Genomic DNA, 17,459 nt, shown 5'->3' with positions numbered 1-17,459 from the left:
AAGTACAAACAAAAATTCTTTTTGCATCACTCTGTATTGAGGAAATACAGAACAATGCCCAGGGGGGAGAAAATATTTCTCTTGGACCAGAGGAGATGCATGTCTTTGTGCTGTTGCAGCTCAGCAGAATAAAAACAAACCCTGTTGGTGGAGTATGTAAGTAATCTGAACTCCTGTACTACTGTGCTGTAGCTAATTGCATCTCTAGTTTAGGGCACTCTGCTCATGGCCTGTTCACCTAGATCTTCCACCTGAATTTCTGTTTGATCCCAGTCTGTTTTTAACTGTGCTTATAGGTTTTTGTCAATATGCTACTCTCCTTTCTCAGGGGGTGTGTTATGTGAGTCTTAGCAGGTGTCATCCATAAGCAATGCTGGATCTGCAACCATTGTAGGTCTAGATTCAATTTTTTTGTTGTTATTTTACTTATAAAGTTGAGATTTCATGAGGGTAGGCATGTCCCACTAACCCCTTTTTAAGCCAAAAATGCCACATTCCCAGGACTCCCATAGATAGATATTGGACCTGATAAAGAAAGACCATTTCTCCAGCCTAGTGGGTAAGACTTAGAACATCTTGGAGCAGCCTTAGAACAAGACATGAGGTCCATGGCTTGTCAACTTCCAGTCAGATACAAGAACAGCTTGTGAATGGAAACAGGCCCTTACATCACAGTTGTTACTGCAGCTTGGATTTTGTCCTCTCAGAGGACACAACCCATGTTTTTTTCACTGACACCTGGAAAATAGGAGGGAAGAACAAGATAATAGTCATTACTCTGCTACTGATAAAGATGGAAAAACTAATGCATTTAAGATCAAGAACTCTTGTTTGTCAGCTAACCTGCATGTCCCTCTGGGTCCATCGCTGGTCCCTTCTGCCCTGGCTCACCAAACAAACAGAAGATGTACTCAAAAGCTGGCCTTGAACATTCTGCTCCATAGGAGTCCATCTGGATGTGACTCAGACTCATCTCTAGTGTTTATGTGGCACACATCAGCATAGAGACAGGACATAATGTGAGAGTGCTCTGCCTAAGCAATCAGCCTCCATTTGCTGTCTTATTTCTTAGTCACATGTGTCAAGTTACTGACTTGCTGAGAGGCTGGATGTAGTTTCCTCTGTATTTTTCCAGGCAAACAGTAGTTGTAGCCAGAAGAGTTTCTGCAGCAAGGTACTGTGCTCTACTTCACTGCTCATTTGTAAGACCTACCTGTCTGCAAGAACTCATTCTGAGATGCTCCCTGAAGGGAAGTTGGGAGCAGGTATTTTTTCACTTCAGCTTTTCTTTAGTATCTAAAGAGAGAGCAAGAGCAAGCAGTGCATGGCTGGTTTTCTCTGTTTTAATATAAAATAAGTCTTTTTCCAACATAATTTTAAACTAGGAGAAAAATCATTCCCAGACCTTGTCCCTTTAGAAAAGGCATCTAAATATTAAGTCTTAAATTCCACAAAAAGGAAAAAAAATAGCCATTAGCCTTAGCAGCTGTTTCACAAAGTTCCCCTTAGGTAGACCAGGTGCACTCAAATATTTTCCTTCCATCCTATCATATATATTTTCTGTCCAACCTTCATAAACAACAGAGGCTTAATTAAACTTACAAAGTACGTGCAATGCTATAGAGTCAGGCACAGCAGTAACAGGCAGGAGATCACAGTTGGGTCCAAACCAGACTGAAATGAGGTGCAGCTTAACAGTGGCTGATTTTCCATGTTGATGAACGAGTGATAACCAATGCCTTGTTTTCCTTGCAGTGGACGAAGAAAAGAAGTCTTGATGAGCTCCTGAGAATTGTATTCAGTGCTCCTTGGCCTGCATGGAAATTCCTAGAAGAATCTAAAGGAGAGGGACATCTTGTCCTGTTCCTCAGGTTAACACACTCCTTAAGAATCAGGAAAATCAGCTACAGTCTAGCTCCCTGCTGTGTGTGTAGATCTGGAAGGAGTGGAGACTTCAAACCATTGGTACAAAGTTCACAAACTTGGTGTTGTTTCTCAATAATAATAAGTCCTAAACATATTCACAAGTTCTGTTGCTGATCCTGGTTTTTTTGAGGAAGATACATGTTTCCTTTTAACCAAAGCTGGGTGTTCCATGTAAGCAAGGTCATTTCTTCTGAGGATTGGTGACTCTCCGGAGACCTCTCAATCGGCTGAGCAATTCCGTAATGAAGTCCTGTGATAAGAATTGGTTGAAGAAGGATGTTGTATTAATTCCAGTGCTTACCAGCCCAAAGAGTATTGTGGCGTTTCCATCATTCCCACATTCACCCTTGTATTGAGCAGAAACCAGAATTTTGATGTATATTGAGCAAACCTATCTTTTAGCTTAGGAAAGAAGACCTTGTGGTGGATGAGAAGGGTCTAAAAGCTCCTCTAGTTTCCTTCCCGTGTCTCCCTTTGGAACAGCCATGTTTGCTTTCTCCTCAGGAGCTAGCCTGACCCACATCATCCCAGACACCTGCTTTTCCCACCATGAGATGACCTCAGGATGCTGTTGTTCTCTTTTAGGTTCCACTGCTTCCTGTTGCCACCATAACCTCCTGCCTACTCCTGCTGCCCTCCCAATCTAGGGCAAAGCAAGCTATCCCTCTTGTTGAACCAGTCAAGCTCCATGTTGTGAATTGCAAACCATCCTGGAACTGTGCCACTTCTACAAGGAAGTGGCTGGTAGAGAAGAGGTGGAGCAAAACATGTAGGACTAATGATAATGTTGAGCAGGGGTTGAGGAGAGGCAGAGCAGATAGATGAGCAGTTAATGGAGACAAACCCTGACTACTTTGCTGACACAGCCAAGGACTATGAACTAAACTGGCCTATCTGGTTGTTCCAAGCAGAAGATAATGTAACTAATGCAAACTTTGCCCTCTGCATGGCAAGTAACATCATCATAAAGAAGTGTGCAGCTTTTCTTACCCAAAGACATAGCTACATGTTCTTGTACTTAGGCAAGGTCACTGGAAGTATTGCAGCTTGTTACCATTTGTCCTGTGTGGAAGCCTAGTGTCCTCACCTGAGTGATCAGAGGTTGCTACAATATGTTCTGGAAGTAAATGCCTAGGATCATACATTTCTTTTCAGTCAGTCCTTTCAGTTTCTTGACTGCTTTCTGCAGTTAGATTGCTGTGATCTTTCAAGGGGACTGGATTCAAGATCCCCAGGGTGAAAGTATGTGTTTTTGCCAATAGGGCAGCAGTATCTGTATTCAGCAGGTACTGTGCTGTCCACAAGACACTTTCATAGCTTATGACTTAGCAAAGCAAACTCTCTTCAGTTATTACTCTGGGAATGTGGGATTCTTGCCTCAGATCTGACATTCAGACACTCTGAAAACTTGAATATTGCCAGCTTTGCTGAAACCTCTGCTAGGAGAGTATCTGTGATGATTGCTACAGTCCAGTTTAATTTCAGTTAATTAATAAATTCAGATATTGATTGTGATTCAGTGATTGAATTTCAGTCATGCATTCATTTCATTTTCTGTATGTTCATCACTGCACAGCCACATGGGCTCAATAACGTGGAGTCTGATGGATGATGTGCAAGCAGAATGTTCACATGCAGTCCATGTGGCTGAAGCAGTGATGGGGACTACATTTTGCAGAGGTGTGCAGTGCAGCAAAGGCAATCCCTGTGTGGTGCATGCACACAGTATTGCCTCCAATCAGCTGGGCATTGTGGGATTTCACTGTCTAATTCAAAGTCAAAACTTGTAAAGTTACACAGGAAAAAAAAATCCATGTGTAAAACTAACCTGCATGGCCAATGCTCTGCCCAGTCCAACCTAAGGGCCATTCTACATTCTTATCCTCATAACCCTAGAGTGTTTTAAGCTAAGAATGTGTTTAGTTAACAGTGTGAAAAAATGGTTATGTAAGCTATGTCACTGGCTATGGCTTTTCTACACTGAGGATCAAATAGCAACTCAGACTGATCAGCTTAGGATGTCCAAAACAAGAACTTCCACTGAGTGTGAAGTGTAATTCCTTACTTGCTCCAGTGCTCTGCCTTCAGCTCATCCATCTGCATTTATATGTAATTTTATAATCACAGAATAAAGTGGCAAACACCTCCCATTATGATTGAACAAATCTGCAGCACAGTAGAGTCTTGGCTACTCAGCCAAGCAGCAGCAAAGACACTGTAACAAAATAGTATAACATGTTTACATATAAATTTATATGGTGCTTCACTCACCTCTGTGGGGCTGGAGCACTCATGGAGGATTTCCTAAAAAAACAAGGAACTGTCATTTTAGTATTTTATGAGTTGATCTAATTCTCCCCTCCCTACAAAAATGAAGGCACAAGAAAGCATCATGCAACACTACAGACACCTATTCTCTATCCCACATGCCACTAGTCTTTATGAAGAAAACTTCACTAACTTAAAGTTATGAAGTCCCTCTATCTGACCTGTAGTTTTAATTTCTGTTCTTCATTAGGGACCTCCAGGAGATCTTCAAGATCAATTTGTGGTTCAGGAGCTGCTGCCTCTGTTTCCTCCCTTAGCTAAAAAGGAAAAAGACCACCAGAGTTAATTAACCTTCAAACGTCTAAGAACCGTAGAGGCCGTCTTTAAAGAACTAAGCAGCTGAGTTACAATAAAACTATGCTACAAAGTTGAGGTCAAGATATAAATAATCTCAAAAAAGGGAGGTTCTTATAATGAGGGCATGGCTTCCAGCACCTTTGTGGTGTCTTTTAAAGCCACACATCCTGGCGTACACATTCCTCATCTTTTCCAACCACTACACTGCTCAGGGATCATCACCCATCACGGAAGACCATTTCAAGGACATCAAACTGCAATGCCATGTACACCAGCCTGTGACACCCTTCCTCTATGGAGAGCACACCAAACAGAACTCCAACAGACTTAATCTTAGAGAGGCATAAATAATAGAAGATTTTAGGGGTTTATACTAAGGCTTTTTGCAGTAATGGAGAGAAAAATAATTATGCTGTTGGAAGACCTAACAATATTTTGCCAGCTTTCTCTAATAGAGAGGAGAGGAATATAATAGTCTCCTTTAATGTAAGAGGGACCCCAAGTTTTGGTGACTGGTGTAATAATCTTGTACTGCATAGGAGTGTTAGTTGGAAACATTTGTAAACTTGGTCACAGACACATTTTAGCTTCACAAATCTTTGCAGGGAAAGCAGACTGTGTTTTTCTAGTGTATTTGCAAAATGAATCTTTCACAGCACAACACTAGCAATATTTTGGCATAGTAATCAGTAGAACAAAGACACTGGGTGAACAGTACCTGATTGCCAGGTTGTGGCATTTATGGATGTGTATATAAAACATTAAACAATTAAGGCAATACTTACAGGAAAAAAACCTTCTCCTGAGTAGTCACTGATACCAAGCCAGAGAGGAAGTAGAAAGCCTTTACTTAGCTTTGATATACAGCAGACTTAAGAATAAATAATAAACCAGAGTTAAATATATTGCACTGTGACCCCCACAGTATTTCTTCTTAAAAGTAATAGTTTTCATGTGACTTTTTAGAAAACAGGTGTTGATCCAGTCTGACTTTGGTTAAGAAGCTAAGTTGGCTGGGAGGGTGAGATAGGGTAGGAAACCCTTGTGGTTTTTAGTCCTAATGTGGATGATGTTCTGGCTTCCGTACGCAAGGAATCATCTTGAAAATCACAGTGTCGTAGTTTTGTTGCAAAAAAGCCTCATGACACTAAACATCATAGCATTCCCTGTATCAGGAGGTGATGTTTGAACTAACCTTGCTGGCATTTGAATCTCTGGAAGACACCCAGGAAGACACCAAGGGCAGGTGGAACGAAGTAAGAGGTAACAGAGACAATTGTAATGGAAGTTGATGAATACAAGGAAGCCCAAAGAAGGAGGGCAGCTAAATAGTCTTGTCACAATACATAGAGGAGAGAGTAGGATGACCTGCTGGGCATCTCTGTGATTACAAATAATTTACTGTGGCACATGTATGTATTTCAAGAGATCCCATTAACTGTCTCTGACCTGGCACAGCACTATGTTATGTAGTTCCTTGTAGCAAATATCTTATTCTGGCCTGAATACATCAGGAAGCAGAGAAATCTGTCGTGCTGAAGAGATATTAGCAAGGGCAATCCACTGGCAATCTGTTCCTGCAAGGGCATGGGTGGGTTTCTCACTTGTGCCTGCTGGGATTTTGCAGTAGGGAAAAAGAATCCCCTTTGGGCAGCTACTCTGATGGCAGTAAACAGCTCTTAATTCTCTGGAAAACAGAAGTGATAACATAAACTGACTTGTTTTTCTGCCACCTTTACAAGTGTAAACATCTGTCTCTGTACACTTCATCAAGTAAGAGCAGCACATGGAGAACTCCGTCTTGGGTCATGTTACTCGTCATACCAAGTGCTTCTTGTCTGTCTCAGAAAAAAAGTGCCAAAAATTTCACTCTCTAAAACTGCAGTAGTTCTCCAAAGGGCAACACGTTGTGTTAATCAAAGCAGCAGCCATTCTCCTTGCTGATCTCTAGCAAACCTCAGCAGTCAGGAAAAGGACTCTCTGAACTGAGCTACAAACTCCAGGAACAGTCCCTTAAATGCCAGTGCAGGCATGGTTGGGAAGCAATATTGTCATTGCCACTCTTTTGAACAGCCTTCACTCACCAGGACTGCCAAGCTAGCATTTTGCAGACACACTGATTTTTGCCTGTCTGACTGGGTCTGTTGATAACTTCTGCTCTCATGTACACTGTATAATGTTTCATAATGCATTATCAAGAGGCCTAAGGTACAGCTGAGAATTTATTGCTAACATTTTTATAAGCTATAGAAAACAACTGGAAAATCACAACTAACTTAAAGAGATTAGTGATTTTTACTAAGCGAACTATGTTTGGGAAATCTAAAAAAGTTAGTTAACATAACAGAAGCAGTAATATACTCATTTTCAGAGGAGCCATGTATTTGCAGCAGAAGAAAGGATCTTTTTCTCCATATTTGTTTTCTGCCTGTTCTTTGCGTAAGTCATAAATTATACCAGAAAATAATTGGTTTTATCTCCCAACATGGCATGAGAATCTGGCGCATTCCCACAAATATCAAATAGGAAACAATCACACAGAAAATTATTATAATAATGATTATAATAATAAAAAACAACAGCAACAACAATAATAAGGACAGACTTAGAAGCCGTTCCTGAAGTCTGGGTCTTCAGCTGTGGAGGTGACATCGCTCTATAGCTCTCAGGCCCAGAAAATCAGCCTGGGTAGGCAAAAATTTCTCTGTACCATCATGGCAAGTAGCGTGAAACCCACCATTCCTGGCCTGTTCTAACATGTCCACTTCACTGTTGATTGCAATTCGAAACCGCTGATGCTCAGAGTGGAAGACTCTAAGCAATCATCTGCTCTTATTTCCTTGTATCTCGAAAGTGTGCTTAACACTGCACTGGGCTGCAAATACAGAATACAGGACAGAAAGGGCCTGGCAGTTCATTTAGTCCGTCCCCATCCAGGATATGAATAAGTGGTTTTACACAATTTGTTAAACCTATCTGTGTCATCTGTTGAAGATGGAGATTCTCTGTGGGTCAAGAAAGGTGTGTTCTCTTACTGTATCAGCCACTGCTCTAGAGAGAAAAGCAACACCCTTAGTCAAGCTATTTAAAGGGGTTTAAGATCATGATGTACAATGGGGGGAAACCTTTCATCTTTTACTGTACCATACTCCAAAGGATTACCTCAAACAGAAGAGCACTATTGCTTCTGAAGGCACCCAGTGTAAGTGCCATGCATCTAAGGACAATGTATGAATAGAAGTGATAGTACAGGGTTCAAATTTCAATATACCAGGCAGTGCTGGAATTTGAATACCAGTAACGTGAGAAAATGCAACAGCTGAAGCAAAGATCTGGATGTGGGCACTCCTGGATCTTTCCTAATGGGACAGCTCTCAGGCAGGGAGGAAGAATTTGGGAGGGACTGTTCCTGGTGCAAAGAGAAGCTCAGGCAAGGGAGACAGCTCTGGGGATTGTTGAAGATGAAGGCATAAGATCTTTACATTTGAGCAAAGAGTTCTTTCCCCATTCTTCCCTGTTGCCAGTAGTGTGTCCAGACTCTGCAGTTACAGACACAACACATTCCAAAGTGTCTCATTCAAACAGCAGGTAGGGCCTCACCGTTGTGTCAAAGAAGAACAGGGATACACACTGATCACTCTAACCCAGCTGGCTTGGATACTTCTCACTGCAAAGCCACTCACCACATGAAGTTCAGCAACAAGCATCATCCTGGGTTTACACATCTCTCTAGGTTGTGCTACTCATGCTGAGCAATATCTACACCCCCTCAGTGGGTGCAACACCAGGCAGTTCAAAACTAGTTGGATTGCACCAGTGCAAGCTTCCCTGCCTGCCAACACACCAGTCAGAGTGCTGCAGAGAGAACATGGAGATATGTACTGGAAGCTGAAGACAAGGAACTATTTCCAGTGAAGCAGAGAAGCAAACTTCTGTGCCAGCACACAGGGCCTCTAGACCCATTCACCTGACAAGCAAGTGGCTGATTTGCCCCAGCTACTCACCCGGCACTGGTAGAGCTCCTGCAGCTGGGCATTGATCCATTCCTCCAGGTCCAGCCAGCGCTGTAGGTCTTTGCGGTTGTACTTTATGGTCAGCTTGCCCAGTTTCCTGTGTGATGATTCCTCCCCAGGTTTCTCTGGCGTCTGGAAAGTCACCCGGGGCAGTGCACTGGAGTTGCTGGCCATCCTCACCGCCTCCTCCTCTGACAGCAGGAACTCGCCTTTCTCTGGGCTCCCTCACACCTTTTCTGTCTCCTTTAACCAAAGCCTCTCTGCAACCAGTGTCTCCCAGCACAAGCTAGTTACAGGCACCAAAGGTGGGAGGCATTGGCCATCCTAGGGAGAGAGTTAGGGGTGGCCACAGGGCTGAGGCAGCAGCCAGGCTCTGCAGGCAGAGTTACAGCTGCAGACTCTTGGGTTTCACCATCAGATGTGCTGACAGGAGCAGGGAGGCAGGCAGAGTTGTTGTAATAACATCTGTTGTTAAAAGAAGCCAAGTGAACCAGGGAATTGATGAACCACGTTTGTTAATATTTAACACAAGTCAGCTCCAAGAGGTGGGGAAGAAGGAGGTTTTAAATTACTGTTTTCCTACAGGCATAACTTGCATGTGCAATTCCAGAGGACTGATCCATACATAATGCATTGAATCCCGCTGCAGTTCATAATCAGTAAACTGCCTGCAGCTACAGGGTTTTGCTCCCTTTGAGATGGTATATTTGGCATTTTCCAGCTAAAGCACTGGACCCAGCACAGATAAGAAGTGGTCTGGAATCAGGCAGCTCATCCATTATTTTACAGCAGTAGGTCAGGAAATGACACTGCAACCCAAAGCTGGGCTCAGCAGTTCCATTTTTTTTGTTCTATATTCTTCTCTAAAGGTAACTCCAGCTCTTTCAAAAATTTCTGTAGAAATCCCAGTGACATTAATTTGAAATTATTTGAGCGAGGAAATTCTGGGATAAAAGAAAGCATCTGTGCTTGTATTAAGAAAAGAAGTACAGTATTTGATGAGATGACACTGCAGGGGAAGACCTCACTAGGGATACAGCACCATCTCCTTCTCACAGGAAAGTATTCATGGTAAACAGGTTCACCTGCTGAGGCATCATAAATGGCTATCAGACTATATATTATCAATGCTTGCTTACAGTTCCTTCCCAGCTGGTTAAAGGTCTGCAGCATTATTGCCCTATACCATTTAGAAGACTATGTGTGAGACGTGCTGTTCTTTTCAGAGAAACAGGAATCAGGCTGGTAGTGATTACAGGGTGCCAGGACACTGGGACACCTGTGTCCCTCCAGGTACTGACACACCTCTTTATTCATCTGTTCCCAGAGCCCTCTAGCAGCCTGCCCAGGGAGCTGCCCCACCACATGGACAAACCAACTGAGACCCTCCATCCTGAAGCAGATCGAACACCTCCAGCCTCATGATTCATGTGGAAAAAGCAAGGAAGCCTCTGCTGTCAGGAACCAAGGTATTTCCAGTTTGGAGGCCAAGAACTTGATAAGACAAAAGAAAAGCAACCAGCCTGTCTCCCACTGAAAGGTGCTGCCAGGCAGCATGAGGCAGTCTGCAGAGGGGCCAGTCCCCCGGCACAGTTCTGTCCTCAGAGGAATGGTGGTACAGCCATCCAGCAAAATCTTGTACACAGGGTGGTAGAAAAAAGAGCAGAGCCACTTCAGCCCTTCTTTTCATTCTTAATATGAGAAAAAACAAACAAACAAACAAAAAGCCACAACCCACCCCCCAATCCTTTTCAGATGGGAAATTCTGCAATTTCCTTTCACATACATGAAGAATAAAGTATTAAAAGATACCTGAAACTGATATTATCTCCTCTGTTTTTCTGACAGCCTAAACTTCTGCTCAGAAGACAACTGTTAGCTATTTAATTTTAGCAGCTTTACCCATTTTTCCTCACTGATTGGCTGTATCCCCCCTCCTAAAACTTCCTTATTTAGATCAAGGTTACACAGAAAAATCTGTGTTGAGAGGCTTGTAGCATACTAACTGAGTGCAGATTCTTCAGAGATTATTAATAGTGGAAACCTTGTAAAACCCACTGAAGAACTTAAAATGCCTTTAGAACTATTGACTTTTAAAAGGTTAATATGGCCTAAAATGGGCAGATATTCACAAGGTAAGTTTGGACCAAAGGACACACATTCAGGTGATAAATTCCTGTCTCAAAATAGAAGTACTCTATTTTGGTGTTCAAGGACTGACATATTTGAAAGGGGAAAAGAAGGGGAAAACTGTACTTCTTTGGTCCCAAGAATCTTCAGAGAATCTGGCATTAAGAGCAGAGAAAGAGGACCAGACTTAAAGGAGAAGCTGCTTGCTATCCCTAAGTAACTCCAAATACCTGCAGTGGCTGAAGGGCTGGCAGGGAAGCTCCTTCCTTCCATTCCCTGCGCTAACTCTTGTACTCTTGAGCAGTTTAGTTAATCTCTACACGAAAGGTACGGTTCGCCCTATTAATATTCTGCCAGCATAGTTGAATTTATGAAGTAGAGGGTCCAGAAGTCCCAGGAGAGCTGTGAAAATGAGGAAAAAGGGAACATAAGCTACTCTAGTGACTCTTCAGATAGCTTAAACCACTGTTGAGTTGTAACCTCACTTGAGCTGAGATGCCACATCTGAAAAGGTCACAGCCCTGTTGTGTGAGTAACAGACTCGCCCCACAGCCTACTACACATCCTTTGTACTCTAACAACAAAGTAATGAACAAGGGGCACAAGCCCTCCTGCTGCTCCATCAGTGCCACTTTACAGCTGAACAAGACGTTCAGAGGATGATGTCAGAGGCTCTCTCAAGAAAGATGTAATCCAAAATGAGCCAGATTACAGGATGTTCATCATAGTGCTTTGGTTTATTTCAGCTTAGTCATGAATTTGTTGTAATAAGAAGGTGGCAATATAGAAACAAATGTTTACTGATAAAGTAGGCCTTCTCCAGTAATAAATTGTTTTAGTCTATGATTAAAGCAAGAAGAGGAAGCAAAACCAGTGCAAGATCAGTCCTTGAGGGTGTGGTAGAAGTTCCTGCAGGCACAGGACTGGGTGCTTCATTCTGCGTAGGAGATCTTGTCCTTGAATGAGGCAGCATCTCCTACAGGCGCTCCAGCCACCTGCCAGTGCTGGTAAATGCCAGCTGCCACCAAAAAAGAAGCAGCTTCAAGACTTTCCTCACAGTGCCTCACACTCTATCCTGTTCTTTGCTTGCATCACAGCAGATTCACGTGGCCAAAGGGACAGAAAGATATTCACCATTTTGTTTGGATAGAATCTCAGAGATCTCAGGCATGGCTGGGGGATGAAATCTTATTTTCAATCTAGTTATCTCTCCCTATAGCCTCAGGCATAAAACCTGGACCAAAATTTCTGGAGTGAACACACATACTTGAGCAACTAAGTCATCTACTGAGACAACCTGTTTTTTCACAAGAGCTGTGCACATGTAAACTCCCATGGATCTCCTGCTGCAGCTGCTTGTGATCATGTCCTCTGCAAATCTGCGTATCATGTTGATGAATAAAGGGAGCTTAAACATGGCCAGCACTTTTGAATTGTTAGACTGAAAGAAACACTGTGCTTCAGTTTCTGTTTGTGTGACCTGGGGTTGCTGATCCTCCAGGCCTACCCTAAAAGTGAGGTGCCTCTGAAAGGAGGGCAGGATTAAGTACTGTGGAGCTGGACTTTTATGACTGTCTATGGTGCCAGAGAGGGCCACCAAACCAAGATGAGCATAGGCATCACAGTACCAAACAGCTGTGACATTGATCCATGCAGCAGAGCATCCAAGGGCATGAGTCAGATCCAGTTACACTTCTCTGTTCTTGAAACTAGTAATCTCCATCCCACACCTGTGACCTAAGCTGGTGCTTCTCTTTCTTCCTGAGCTGATGACTGTGGTGTGTGCTTAATAATTCAGCAGGACACCAGCTCATCTTTCCACAGAACCAGGCTGGCCCCTTTCCCTTGAGTCCCAGCCTAGTGAGGAACATTTCCCTTCAAGACAGCAGAAGCCACTCTCCACCTGGTTTAGAAAATAATCACTTTCCCTGTGGTTGCAAATGTGATAGCACAAATTAAACCAGAGATGCCAGCAGAGGTGACTGTATCAATACTACAGTGACACCACAAGGTAAAGAGGTTCTGTTCCTTCCTGGGAACAGGAATAGGCAGAGAAAAAAATGTTGTGCAATAAGACAGTGTAGCCAGGACTGGAGCTTTTAAAAATCCAGATCCCTAAGTGAGCAACCCCAGTACACCCAGCATCTTAATATGTCCATCGTCCACTTTCTTTATTTTTCAATGTCTCCACGGGAGCATGGAAACAAAAAAGGCTGCATCATTGCCCCAGAGTTCTAGCAAGTAGAGGGAGAATGCATCATCTCTCACCCTCAGCTTCTGGAGACCTAGGGAAGGAGACCAGGATATCCAGCTCATATAATCCCCAGCTTCACCTGAGAAGTACTACCACTTCCCATCAGCACAGGCTGAGAAGCCTCTACGTTCTTCAGACAGGTGTCAGTGATCAGCCTTACTCCTTTCTCCTGACAGGCTCACCTTTCACAAGGCACTGAAAGGGCACTGGGAAGAAATAATGACAAGTGCCAGAAGAAAACATTTCCCAGTTTGACTGACTGACCCAAAATTGCACTATTTGGTACTGTCTCAGAGAATAGAGAGGTCTCAGCAATAAACAGGTCAGGCGAGCTGCCCACCTGCCCTTCCTCCAGCCTCTGTTACTGGCAGTCAAGTGAAGCATAAAGGATAATATCTCATCAGCAGTTTAGAAGGGTAAATAGTTGTAGAAGAAATAGTTGTACCTACTCCAGTTTTCCTTGTCTGTGTCCATCCACAGACATCCTGGAAGTGGCAGGTTGAGTAAGCATCTCCACTTAGGAAGAAGACCCCCTTCCCATTGAATACTTAGGTGAAGCTGACAACATGAATGAGATGCCAAAATAATTGTTTGGAGATCTTTGAAAACCTGCCCGTGTTGTTTGTTGCTATCCCTCTTTGTCTTTTGCTCTCCCTCATTACTCTGCTGTTTCCCTAGAGGAAGACATCTGAGGCACTGATAGCATGATCAGTGTTTCCATGTAGCATGGAAGTTTCAGCAAGTCTTTGAATGGTGGAGTTGGAGACAAGAAAAGCACTGGCTGAATAGTTGAAGGAGATCTTCCTTGTTTTCCAGCCTGTTCTCAACATTTTAGGCTTGCAGAGGCTGTACAGCTCTTGCACCAAGAAGTTTATTATGAAGTTTATTACCCCCTTGAAAGGGTACCATTCCATTTGCAGAGACTGTACTGCTCACACCTGCAGGGAAATTACCATCTAGAAGCAGAGGGGGAGCAGACTTTCCCCAGAGGTACTGGCAGCTGGCCTGGAGGTGTTGAAAGAAGATTTCTGGGGATGCATTTGGTGTAGGAAGTAATGGAGGACAGTCTATAGGGAACCCTATGGCAAATCCTGTTTCACTCACAGGTGCTATGAAGAACAGATCAAGTTGTCTGTGAGGACTGCAGTGGAAAGTCTAAGTTTTTTCTGGTTCCTGCAAATTGAAGGTTCTTTGCTTCACATTTCCATATCCATCTCCCTGCAAAAGCCTAGCACAAACAGGACAAAAATGCAAATACTTTATTTTGGTGTAACCAGTCTAGACACTGTTTCCACTTCTTTCTTTCCCAGTGCTCCTGCCCTTACAGGTTTACCTTGACCAGCAACATTAAAATAAAAACCAGTGCCATGAAACCCTAGACAAAAACATCCCCAAAGAAACAATATACCCTCATTGTAACTCCCTTCCCCAAAGCTACCTGGATGCAATGGGAATGGCTCTCAGGAGGACTCAGCAACCTGTCATCCTTTCTCCTGCTTTGTTCCACCGGACCAGTGGTTAGTCACAGCCTGATGAGATCCCTTCCTGTCTCCTTCCTTTGCCACATCTTTGTGCTGTCACTTGCATCCGGGTCTCACCCCTAAACCACACCAGGAGGTTTAACCTGAGGCAAATACCACAAAACAAACAAGCAAACCTGTCTCCCAAGCGTTAATTACACATGGAGCAGTTCCCAGGTAAAACACAGCAGAATGGATTTGTCTGCCGCAGCCGGTGGGACAGGCTGCTGTGAGGAAGTCATTGCGGATGGTGATGCCATCGAGCTGGGCTGCACAGCGGGGCAAAGGGGAAAATTAATAAAGACTTCCTTATTTTTCTGCCTGTTGGAGTCACTTCCTCCTGGAAGGTGGAATGCAGCTTCCAAAGGTGCTGTGGACTCAAGAGCAATCACCCAGAAAGAAGGCAGGTGATGGAGATTCCTGCACTGCATTTGTTACAAGGCATGTGTGTCTAAAATCTCTTAATCTTAGTCAAATATTAAACCATGGTGTGGTTTACCCCCTGAGTCATCCTCAGAATGGTTATTTCCAGACTGAGAGCAGACACTTCAAAGACAGACAAAAGTTAACAATGACTCACTGTTTCAAGACCCCTTAAAAATACTCCCAACTTATAAAATCACACACCCTACTTTCCCTTTGTACTAACATGAATAATACATGTCTCAGCTGAAGCCGTGGGCATTTATCCATTTTGCAGAAGATGAGAGCTGTAGTGGGATTTTGGGGTTAGCAGAGCAAAAACTGAGTTACTGATTTGGAAGAGTTGCTTCCACAGAGAGGGGTTCCTAGTAGAAGTCCTCAATCTTGAGCCCAGTCTCAATGAAAAATTTAATTACTTAATTCCTCTGGAATAAACTGGGCATATTTAGAAACTGTACTACTGTTACTGAATATACTGAATAAAACTAAGTATAAAGTGACTATAAAGACAGGGTGAGCAGCAGAAAACCTTGCAGCAGAATTTAGCACAGCCTTCTGCGAAGAGTAAAAGCCAATAAAAACGCCTATTCTGAAGGCTAGACTTCATCCTTTTATGAAGGAGCTCGTCCTTTCATAAATATATTTTTTGAAGTGGGGGGAGACAGTAGAGATGCTAATCAATGAATCCTCCTAGCTCTGTGTTTGTAGGAATTACATTACTCCTATATTGTTTGGCACAAGCAGAAGAGACATCACGTCCTTTGGGTTTGCAGGACATCCATGTCAGATTTTATAACACAACACTACTGCTGAAGTAGATTAAATTATTGCCAGTGAGACAAAAATACCAAACTGCAGTATTCAGGCACAATTCTGCCAGATCCAAACACAGTCACTGGTTTGCCACGGGGCCAACTGCTCCCTGAGCTCCCTGCTCCTGTGTCAGAGAACTGCACTGAGCCTTACCCAGCTCCACTCTGAAGGCTTTGAATATTTATGCAGGAAAAATCTATTCCAGGTTAAACACAAGAAAGAGCTCCCAGCATCTCAGGCAGTGCAGAATAGAAGGAGACAACCTTGTTGCCATTTTTATTACTCCTGCATATATTTAGATCTTCAAATACAACAAAACAAGAAAGATCAGCTCCTCTTTTACTGCTTGCATGGTCTGCAGGCAGGTCCAAAAGATCTAGTTTGTAAATGGAGTGGGAAACACCCATGCCTCTTCTGACAAAAATTCATAAAGCCAATGAGGAAAGCAAACATCTCTTTGCTCTGCAGAGATACATGTTTTCTCCTACCAATTTTCAGGGTTTTGTTTGTATACCTTACCACTGCCAGATAGAAGCAATTTCCTTTTCCCAAGAGATGTCAGTACTATACATATGTTAACATCAGGCCATAGGAAGTCATGAGAGGTATGGAAAAATAGTATTCCCACAATATTATCTTCTGCTGATACTTGTGACAGCCAGGAGGTAGGAAACATGTCTCTAAGGAGTCTCAAGAAATCCTGTAAGGATACACAAGGCTGGAGGTACAGAAAGAAATAGCAAGACTTGAAATGCTGGACACCAGAAGGGTTTCCCAATCCACAAAGCCACCTGCTGTTTGATCCATAGCTACTGCTCACCACCTCTTTCTGAAGACATACCAAGAAATGCCATCTCAGATTTGCTGTTTATATTTTAGGTGATGAAATATTTCATTATAAATAATATCCAAGCAAATTACCAACACTCCCAGCTTTCCTGAGGACAATGACAGAGGGATAAGAGCAGTTTGCACAGGGGTTTTAGGACTGTTTACAGATGGAAGGGGTGGATGATACAGGTGTATATGTTGAACAGAGGAATTTGATCATGGATCTGTGAGTAGGAGCATAAAGGGGGAAAATACATGGACAGGGAGCCTTTGCTTTCTTGTGGCCCCAAACAGCAGGGGCCCTATAATTGGACCACACCTAATCTATACGAGATTGAGAACAACAAAATGCTGCTCATGAGTCAGGGGTGATTCCTTAAAATTTTCCACTACTGTGGTAGCAGGGGTCCTGCCACTCAGGCAGCCTCCAAGTATGATCCCGAGGGATTTCACTGGAAAAAAAAAATAATTGTGTCCCAAGTGCAGGGAATTCATGATTTCGGGATACCTGCACTGAGCACAAAATCTCTCGCATCAGCAGCGGCGGTGGGCACTGCAGACAGGCGGCAAGGCTGACTCATTTGGGTTAGTGAGACATGGGCTAATGGTGTCAGTGACCACACTGCAGCACAAGGGCGACTGCCACAGGACACGGATCGCCCGCTTCTCGGCTTTCAGTTCCTTTGGAGCATCCTTAGCACGGGAATGCAGCTGGCACTCAGCAGGTGGGATGCTCGTCTGGAGCGGCTGCCCTGGCACCTGCGGGAGGGACAGAACCGCTCCGGGCTCCGCTCCAAGGTGAGTAGGAGATCGTATCTGTTTGTCTCTCCTCCCCTTCCTCTTACGCAACTCAGCCTGCAAGGGAGTGACTTGATTCCCCCCCCCCTACTCTCTGAGGGAGTTGGATTTCACTTCCTGTGCTGG

General features: G+C 43.5%; 1 protein-coding gene across 1 annotated transcript; it reads right to left on the bottom strand.

Annotated features, from left to right (window-relative positions):
- Nucleotides 1-1,663: 1,663 nt before the first annotated feature.
- On the bottom strand, nt 1,664-9,002 carry PPP1R14D (protein phosphatase 1 regulatory inhibitor subunit 14D). Its single transcript, XM_083864227.1, has 4 exons — nt 8,556-9,002; nt 4,416-4,511; nt 4,198-4,230; nt 1,664-2,176 (listed from the first exon to the last, which is right to left on the bottom strand). The coding sequence occupies exons 1-4, from the start codon at nt 8,736-8,738 to the stop codon at nt 2,108-2,110; spliced, it is 381 nt and encodes a 126-aa protein (XP_083720353.1). The 5' UTR covers nt 8,739-9,002; the 3' UTR covers nt 1,664-2,107.
- Nucleotides 9,003-17,459: the final 8,457 nt, after the last annotated feature.

This window comes from Zosterops lateralis (assembly GCF_965231275.1).
Source record: "Zosterops lateralis genome assembly, chromosome: 6".
In the NCBI taxonomy this organism is placed as follows: domain Eukaryota; kingdom Metazoa; phylum Chordata; class Aves; order Passeriformes; family Zosteropidae; genus Zosterops; species Zosterops lateralis.
This window is presented reverse-complemented; position numbering and strand designations above follow the sequence as displayed.

Bases quoted from the DNA above. Each gene is read 5' to 3' on its own strand.
- PPP1R14D (XM_083864227.1), bottom strand. From the start codon at position 8,738: ATGGCCAGCAACTCCAGTGCACTGCCCCGGGTGACTTTCCAGACGCCA. The intron at 4,231-4,415 runs GTCAGATAGAGG...TTGTTTTTTTAG, and splicing joins AACAGAAATTAAAACTACAG to GAAATCCTCCATGAGTGCTC. The intron at 2,177-4,197 runs GTGAGTGAAGCA...TTCTTATCACAG, and splicing joins AGTGCTCCAGCCCCACAGAG to GACTTCATTACGGAATTGCT.